The 9682-nt window shown below is 42.7% G+C and overlaps 1 protein-coding gene across 1 annotated transcript; it reads right to left on the bottom strand.

Moving 5' to 3' along the window:
- Nucleotides 1-408: 408 nt before the first annotated feature.
- Nucleotides 409-6357, bottom strand: LOC121384759. The gene is made up of 3 exons (XM_041515303.1): nucleotides 6252-6357; nucleotides 1918-3594; nucleotides 409-750 (listed from the first exon to the last, which is right to left on the bottom strand). The coding sequence occupies exons 2-3, from the start codon at nucleotides 3590-3592 to the stop codon at nucleotides 464-466; spliced, it is 1962 nt and encodes a 653-aa protein (XP_041371237.1). The 5' UTR covers nucleotides 3593-3594; nucleotides 6252-6357; the 3' UTR covers nucleotides 409-463.
- Between the last annotated feature and the right edge of the window lie 3325 nt (nucleotides 6358-9682).

Below are 9682 nucleotides of genomic sequence, written 5' to 3'. Positions count from 1 at the left end.
ACGAAACTAGTGTCAGGATTCATGTATTGCCCGAGTTATGTCAAATACAACAAAGGCCATCGTATGAACTATCCTGTCTGTTGGATGTTACATATAAAAGATGCCTTGTTGCTAATTGGAAAGAATAGTCCACTGCGTGGCGGCAGCAGCTTTCCTCTTGCATTATCTGTGTGGTTCTAAACCATATGTCCGACGTCATATAACCGTAAATAAAATGTGTTGAGTGCGTTGTTAAATAAAACATTCACTTCTTCCTTCTAATGTTGATGCCTGTAATCAAATTTTATATGGTTGCTGAATGTAGGAACGATAGGAATGAAGGAACACAACCTCTGGTGGGGGTGGGGGTGAAGTTATAATGTTACCATTATTTATACAGAGTAGGATTCATCCTTAAGTATGGGTTGGGGGCACGGACCCACGGTTCCTAAGGGGCCAGGAATAAAAACAAATCAGCTGATCATCAAAAAAGTACATTGGGGGTGGGGAAGGGAGGGTCATAAAACGAGCACTTCAAAATGGTTAGTGCTGAAAGTACGTTGAATCCAAGTACATCAGCCGTGGGGCATTGGTTGGGATCGGATAACCCTGAGTCCATCAATGACGATCGATCCCAGCTGATGGGGGAGAAATGGGTGTGAGGCACAGGTGGCCACAAGAGCAAGCATCTTCTGTGTGTGCAGAGACAAGGACTGTGATTTGGAGGTGGACAGTAACTGAAGTTGAAATGTATAGGACTGGCTGCGTGATCTGGAAAAGAATCAAGAGAAAAGAAAGGGACTGTACAATAAAAACACAATTAGAAAAAGAAAAAAGAAATGCATAATATTCATACATTTTAATATGCTAATATTATATAATCAATATGTAGCTGTCGGCAACTGTCTACCGAAGGGAGGGGAGAGGGCAGATATGTCATTCACCTAAACAGTCCACTCTCAATCGATACATTTGTTGTTCCCCGAGTTATCAATTTACCAACTAATTTTGCATTCGTGATTTTTTTATGGTGAAAATAACTGTTAAAGAAATGCTATTTCTTACACACCCGTTGGTGAGAACACCGTGCGTTATTTTTGATAACAGTTTCAAGACATACGACTGGTTGCTCCTAGATGATGACCAGGTCACCAATGCCATAAAAAAAAACCACGATGGGAATCGATTACACTGTGACGTATATTTAACCTGGCAATCATGTGTCTGTGACGCGTAAGTCAGCTACAAGTGCAAAGGGTTGTAGATATCTTTTAGTCGATAAAGATGTTAAAATTTGCTTAAAACCTGGTTTTTGAGGATATGTAAGAAATAGAATAATACATTTGTGTCCGTTAGATACCATTTATCTTACAACTCGTTGTTTAAAAACGTACCAAACTCGCTTTCGTTCGTTAGATACATTATAAAACAACTCGTGAGATAAATGGTATCTAACGGACACGAATGTATTATTCTCTCTATATAAATTTATTCGTATACAAAACAGGAAAGCAACTAATATTACGAAATTAGAAACCCAGATATTGCATTTCCTCTTTTAGTAAGTTCATGGCTGCCATATTAAATATTTATGTAATAACCTATAGAATCAGAGTGAAAACTATACCCATGTCACAAAAAGTAGGATTAGGCATAAGTATATAAGTATATCATATACAGAATGAGTAAACATATATCCATATACCAAATCTAAGTGTTTGACATCCAATAGTCGATGATTACTTAATCAATGTGATCTAGTGGTGTCGCTAAACAAAACGAACTTTAACTTGAGAAACATTTTGAATAGTTATCACTATCAACAGATATCGCATGGCATGTTTGTCGAACATTTTCAGTGTACAGTTTTCTCTTCCTCATCTTCAACCGGTGTATCAACTCCAGGAGAGTTATCTGGTACACGAACACTAATATCACCTTTGCTTATTTCCTGGATGTCTGGAAGTGTGATTGATATATATTCTGCATCTCTGTGAATTTCTTCATCCCAAGAACATTCCTTTTTCCTTTGCTCTTTCTCCCATTCCTCTTCCTGCCCTACCTCGTCCCACTTTTCGTCTTTCAAACTTGCCTCTTTCACGCTTTCCCTTTCCTCATTTCCGCCTTTTCCCCATTCCTTTTTGTCCCTTTCCACTTTCTCTTTGCCCTGTTTGTCTCTTTTCTCTTTCTTCTTTTTTTCTTTTTCTCTACTTCCTTTCTCCCTTTCCTCTTTCTTTCTGCACTCTCTTACCCTTTCACCGTTCGTCGTGTCTGCACTCTCTTCTGTATCTGCTTGTTTTGCTTTTGTATTTAAACTGGAATCCTCAGTTTCCAGATTGAGACTAAATGAACCTCCACCCCCAGAAACAAGCAGGGGTTGGTCATTCAACATTTTAGATATTTCTCTGTGTTCTTCCTTAAAACAAATTTTTGGGGGAATTTGGGGTGAGGGAGAGAGCATCTCCAAACGACACATCCTACACTCGCAGGATATACTATTGGTCAGGCTGCTGCATTCCATTTGATTGACACCACCATGACCATCAGGAGTCTCAGGAAGAAATTCCCTTCCGTGTAGAATTGACTGAACATTCATCTTGAGGTACGTCTGCCAGTCTTCCTCAAGACATGTTGCTCTCGTCTGACTCGATTTGTCAGGACCCGCAAGCAGGCTCCTTAGACGGGCAGACCTGGAACTTTTTGTCCTTCTTGGTGTCTGGCAGCTCCTTGATGTCCTAGTGCCGCTCGCAGTTCGCGCTGATTGAATGCGATCTTCATGAGGTTCGGAGGTTTCATTGTCGGTCGCTTTTTCGTGCTTCTTAAACCACGAAATGTCTCCCTTTTCATAGTAGTCAAGGATGTGGCCGACCCGCCTGTCGTAGTCAATTCTTTCTTTTACTACAGCTTTGACAGCTCCGTCGCTTTCCACTCTAGCAGCCGTTGCACGATTGAGGAATTCTTTACGCAGGTGAGCAATGTAGTTTTCTTCCGTCTTGAATAACTGTGTTATGTCGGGTTTGTTGTTCCGAAAGTACAATATTTTGTCGTTATCGATGTACATGACTGCGTTATCGGAGGGGGTTACAACGTACTGTTTCATGCGTCCTTTTATTTTGTTTTTTGGACTAGTGCTGAGGAAAGGGGCAATGTTTTTCACGGAAAGGGACGCCCTCTGTGGTTTCTGATCCTCTTGATTCTGGAAGTCATCAAACGATTCCAGGTTGGCCAGGTTTGTAAGTGGTATCTGAGGCGTTGTGTGTGCCCGAATTAACGGCGTGTATGAAATGACTGTTGGATCGTCCATTATTCGCTGTCTGGCAGAGTTGACCCTTTTCTGGTGTTTTAGATTGCGTATGTACACAGACGTCCTCACCGGGAAGGCCTGGCTTCGACTCTCTACACGAGCTCGCAGATTCTCGTTGTGTGAATGTGGCGCAATTCCGGAAAAGGATACCTTCGTTTTCACCGGACAATACGCCTCAGCCGCCGGCAACGTTGCGTTGTTGTCGAGCGCTGGTTTCCATTCTGGATGCTGGACGATAAACTCTTTCGCCGACAACTGGTATCTTGGAGGCATGCTCTGCCAAAGCGTCCAACACTGGCTGGTTGTCATGACTGCAAAAAAAACAAAAAAACATTACTATTATTATTATTGCATATACATGCGCCGGCAGAGGAAGCAGGGGGGCAAGGGGGGGGGGGGGGGGATATGCCCCCTCCCCCCACACTTTGTAGCAGCAGCGATGGTTTTTATATATTTATACATGTACATGTATTTATATATCGTTAACGTCCCTAACTGCGTTATGCTTCCAACTCCGGCCTCGGTGGCGTAGTGGTTAGGCAATCGGTCTACAGGCTGGTAGGTGCTGGGTTCGGATCCCAGTCGAGGCATGGGATTTTTAATCCAGATACTGACTCCAAACCCTGAGTGAGTGCTCCGCAAGGTTCAATGGGTAGGTGTAAACCACTTGCACCGACCAATGATCCATAACTGGTTCAACAAAGGCCATGGTTTGTGCTATCTTGCCTGTGCGAAGCGCAAATAAAAGATCCCTTGCTGCTAATCGGAAAGAGTAGCCCATGTAGTGGCGACAACGGGTTTCCTCTCTATATATCTGTGTGGTCCTTAACCATATAACCGTAAATAAAATGTGTTGAGTGCGTCGTTAAATAAAACATTTCTTTCTTTCTTTCTTTCTTTCCGTTCACTTTGTTTTCTCGTGTGCACACGGTTCGCGCAATTAACATCCGGTTTGGTGTCGTCTTCATGCCGTTCATTTGTGACGTTTTTCTTCACAGTTCTAGAACATTTTTTACGTTAATTGATTGCAATCTATTTTGTTTCACGTATCGAAGCTGAAAAATGTAGAATAGTATTTTCGTAAATATCGTATTCGTGTTTTTGTCGAAAGGTGAAAGCAGTTTGGGACATCGATGGTATATATATATATATATATATATATATATATATATATATATACACACACACACACACACACACACACACACATACACGTTATGAAAACTTAATTTTACAACCTATTTCTGTCTGTTCTCAGCTGTACTGGTATCTGGTTATTGAAGTCGCATGATTGTCACGGCGTCTGCTGGTAAAACTCTCTTGCAGATACTTGCAAAACATATATGGTCTTTATATGTTTTAACATAAATATCTTTCTGGATATCTGTTTATATATGTATTAAAACTCAGAATGCAGCTTATATGTTTAACCAAACAATTTTACCATTATAACCATTCATTTGCTCAACTTAATAACACGAATGCACGACATCATAATTGTTATATTCGTTTTCAAAGAAATGTCTGTTAAAGCCGCACACCCTAGTTCCATCCAGCGAAAATAAGTTATAATTTGGTTAATCTACAAACCTGTAACACACTTAGATCACGTTTTTATCAAATGGAGTGAAAAAGCAGGTTTTATATCGATAAATACCATGGGAATCCCCATGTCCCAATTGCTTGAAATAATTTTGAAAGTTAGTATTCTGATGTCACCGGTAGATGTCGCTCGAAGCACAACAATGCCTACGTCACGACAAATTTCACAGACTTGGGGTGCGTTCGTTTCACCTCTCCTGGACATGTTCCAACTGTTCTGTCCTGGTTGTATCCCCTCTCCAGATATCGTAAGACTTAGCAAAATTATTGGTTTTAAGGCTTTGTAACGTTTTGTATTAGACACTTACTTGTCTGAACTTTATTGTTACTGAAAATGTTCACGAACTGTGAAGAAAAATCTCACAAATGAACAACAACAAATCGGATGTTGATTGCGCGAATCGTGCACGAGAAAACAAACCGAACCAAAATGATAACGGTCACGTGGTATACCAACGTCTGTGACATTGAAATGGAAATATCCCGTTTAAAAATAGATTAGACCTTGTTTGCTCAACGGTTTTTTTTCTCAAATGTGCGTCCGTTTTTCAGAAATACGAAAAATGCATTTTGTGGTATTACAAACACCAGGATTACCAGGATTACCAAAAAAACACTTCCGGTGAATGGAAATGTATATTCTAAATAATAAACGGTAAGTAAAGTGCAATTTTATTTGTGAAAAAATGGGTTTAATAGCGAAAAACAACGCCGTAATGGTTAACAACTAGTGGTAACTAGGGTGTGTCCCTTTAACATTGGTTCTCGAGGACTCCATTTTGTAACTTGCGTTAAAATATTTAAAATATTTTTATAAATTATTATACTTGTATGTTTTGCTGAACAACATACATGTTTTAAAAGTTTTGTTGTAAGCTATACCACTAAACGTATCACTCACCGAAACTGGTTACGTAGTTAACCATATTTACTGCTGATGCATGCAGTTTTTGACGCACGTGCACTACACGAAGCTACTTAGTGGCCAGTTTAATGCTCGTGTGAAGCGTAGAAATACTAATAAAAAAGTAGGTATTTGAATAACAACTGTCTGTTTATAAATATTGATATGCTTCAGAACCGAATGCTTATGCTCATCGAAACTGGTTCACCGATGCTATATTATATATAACAGTCACAAATTTAGTATAAAATCGCGTGTGAATTTGTGACTGTTATACATCGATAAATTCACAAAAATTACGAACAATTCTTATATAAATTGTCCTGCCCACAAAAAAATAAAAATAAAAAATAATTTTTTTTTAAAAAACCCAACAAAAAACAACAAACAATTAGAAAAACAAAACCAGCGCGAATAAGTTGTTTTTGTTAACTAAAATAGATGATATTCAAAACATTTTACCTTTTTTTAATTTTGTAAGCTGTTCGTATTTTTTTAAAAGTGTGTTCTGATTTGTACCTCCAAGCCAGTATCGTACATACAATGAACATTATGACGTCATCAATAATCAAAACTTGTCTACCGTACGCATTTTGAAATTAATACATTAAAACTTTTATTATCTCATACGTACGATTTATTATTGTTGGGGAAAAGTATTTGAACATGGTGAAAAAAGGATAGTTAAAGGAAACCAATATATTGTTTGTTCTATTTAAAGAATATAATGTCATGAAGAACATGTGTTATATAATAGGCCTATTAACGAAATCGAAACTCCCAGGAAAGGATTGTTAACTTGATGTTTCCTCAGCACATCGATCCCCGTCGGTGGACCCATTGGGCTATTTCTCGTTCCAGCCAGTGCTCCACAACTGGTGTAACAAAGGCCGTGGTATGTACTATCCTGTCTGTGGAATGGTGCATATAAAAGATCCCTTGCTGCTAATCGAAAAGAGTAGCCCATGAAGTGGCGACAGCGGGTTTCCTCTCTCAATACCTGTGTGGTCCTTAACCATATGTCCGACGCCATATAACCGTAAATAAAATGTGTTGAGTGCGTCGTTAAATAAAACATTGCCTTCCTTCATTTCCTTCCTCAGCACATTATTGTTGTTTGTGCCTAACATACGGTTATTTCGATAATGTATAGAAAGTGAGAGGAAAGCCGCTGTTGTCACAGAGACTTAGTTACTACATCTACTAAATAGTGGCAAGGGGCTACTTTTATATGTACTTTCCGATATCCACTATATCGTAGATAGGACAACGCATTATATATCACCATCGTTGACAATGTGCCCAGTTGTCGGTGTGGCTGGGAAGGGAGAAACACGTTGACATGTAATCAGTCGTGGGTGTGGGTGTGGCTGGGAAGGGAGAAACACGTTGACATGTATCCAGTCGTGGATGTGGGTGTGGCTGGGAAGGGAGAAACACGTTGACATGTAATCAGTCGTGGATGTGGGTGTGGCTGGGAAGGGAGAAACACGTTGACATGTAATCAGTCGTGGATGTGGGTGTGGCTGGGAAGGGAGAAACACGCTGACATGTACCTAGTCGTGGATGTGGGTGTGGCTGGGAAGGGAGAAACACGTTGACATGTACCTAGTCGTGGATGTGGGTGTGGCTGGGAAGGGAGAAACACGTTGACATGTAATCAGTCGTGGATGTGGGTGTGGCTGGGAAGGGAGAAACACGTTGACATGTAATCAGTCGTGGATGTGGGTGTGGCTGGGAAGGGAGAAACACGTTGACATGTAATCAGTCGTGGATGTGGGTGTGGCTGGGAAGGGAGAAACACGTTGACATGTAATCAGTCGTGGATGTGGGTGTGGCTGGGAAGGGAGAAACACGTTGACATGTAATCAGTCGTGGATGTGGGTGTGGCTGGGAAGGGAGAAACACGTTGACATGTACCTAGTCGTGGATGTGGGTGTGGCTGGGAAGGGAGAAACACGTTGACATGTAATCAGTCGTGGATGTGGGTGTGGCTGGGAAGGGAGAAACACGATGACATGTACTTAGTCGTGGATGTGGGTGTGGCTGGGAAGGGAGAAACACGTTGGCATGTAATCAGTCGTGGATGTGGGTGTGGCTGGGAAGGGAGAAACACGTTGACATGTAATCAGTCGTGGGTGTGGGTGTGGCTGGGAAGGGAGAAACACGTTGACATGTAATCAGTCGTGGAAGGGAGAAACACGTTGCATGTACCCAATTGTGGGTGTGGCTGGGAAGGGAGAAACACGTTGACATGTAATCAGTCGTGGGTGTGGGTGTGGCTGGGAAGGGAGAAACACGTTGACATGTAATCAGTCGTGGGTGTGGGTGTGGCTGGGAAGGAAGAAACACGTTGACATGTACCTAGTCGTGGATGTGGGTGTGGCTGGGAAGGGAGAAACACGTTGACATGTAATCAGTCGTGGATGTGGGTGTGGCTGGGAAGGGAGAAACACGTTGACATGTAATCAGTCGTGGATGTTGGTGTGGCTGGGAAGGGAGAAACACGTTGACATGTAATCAGTCGTGGATGTGGGTGTGGCTGGGAAGGGAGAAACACGTTGACATGTAATCAGTCGTGGATGTGGGTGTGGCTGGGAAGGAAGAAACACGTTGACATGTACCTAGTCGTGGGTGTGGGTGTGGCTGGGAAGGGAGAAACACGTTGACATGTAATCAGTCGTGGATGTGGGTGTGGCTGGGAAGGGAGAAACACGTTGACATGTAATCAGTCGTGGGTGTGGGTGTGGCTGGGAAGGGAGAAACACGTTGACATGTAATCAGTCGTGCGTGTGGGTGTGGCTGGGAAGGGAGAAACACGTTGACATGTAATCAGTCGTGGATGTGGGTGTGGCTGGGAAGGAACAAACACGTTGACATGTAATCAGTCGTGGGTGTGGGTGTGGCTGGGAAGGGAGAAACACGTTGCATGTACCCAATTGTGGGTGTGGCTGGGAAGGGAGAAACACGTTGACATGTAATCAGTCGTGGGTGTGGGTGTGGCGGGGAAGGGAGAAACACGCTGACATGTAATCAGTCGTGGGTGTGGGTGTGGCTGGGAAGGAAGAAACACGTTGACATGTACCTAGTCGTGGGTGTGGGTGTGGCTGGGAAGGGAGAAACACGTTGACATGTAATCAGTCGTGGATGTGGGTGTGACTGGCAAGGGAGAAACACGTTGACATGTAATCAGTCGTGGGTGTGGGTGTGGCTGGGAAGGGAGAAACACGTTGACATGTACCCAGTCGTGGGTGTGGGTGTGGCTGGGAAGGGAGAAACACGTTGACATGTAATCAGTCGTGGATGTGGGTGTGGCTGGGAAGGGAGAAACACGTTGACATGTAATCAGTCGTGGGTGTGGGTGTGGCTGGCAAGGGAGAAACACGTTGACATGTAATCAGTCGTGCGTGTGGGTGTGGCTGGGAAGGGAGAAACACGTTGACATGTAATCAGTCGTGGATGTGGGTGTGGCTGGGAAGGGAGAAACACGTTGCATGTACCCAGTTGTGGGTGTGGGTGTGGCTGGGAAGGGAGAAACACGTTGCATGTACCCATTGTGGATGATCGCTGGGAAGGGAGAAACACGTTGACATGTAATCAGTCGTGGGTGTGGGTGTGGCATAGAACCACGTTGACATGTACTAGTCGTGGGTGTGGGTGTGGCTGACACTCAAATATCGTGTTCGGTGCTGTGGCGAATCCGTTGACATTGAATCAGTCTTGCGAGCGCTCTGGCTGGGAAGGAGAAACATAAAATCAGTCTGGATGGCGTATAGTAGGTTGACATGTACTAGAATATACGTTGAATTTACAGTCATATGGGTGTACGGGAACGAACAAACGTTATGTACTTCTGGGTCTGGGAGTACAAACAGCTCGTTGGGTGTTGGTGT

Source organism: Gigantopelta aegis, chromosome 10 (genome assembly GCF_016097555.1).
Source record: "Gigantopelta aegis isolate Gae_Host chromosome 10, Gae_host_genome, whole genome shotgun sequence".
NCBI classification, from domain to species: domain Eukaryota; kingdom Metazoa; phylum Mollusca; class Gastropoda; order Neomphalida; family Peltospiridae; genus Gigantopelta; species Gigantopelta aegis.
The sequence above is the reverse complement of the archived record's forward strand: the minus strand, read 5'-3'. Positions and strand labels throughout refer to the sequence as shown.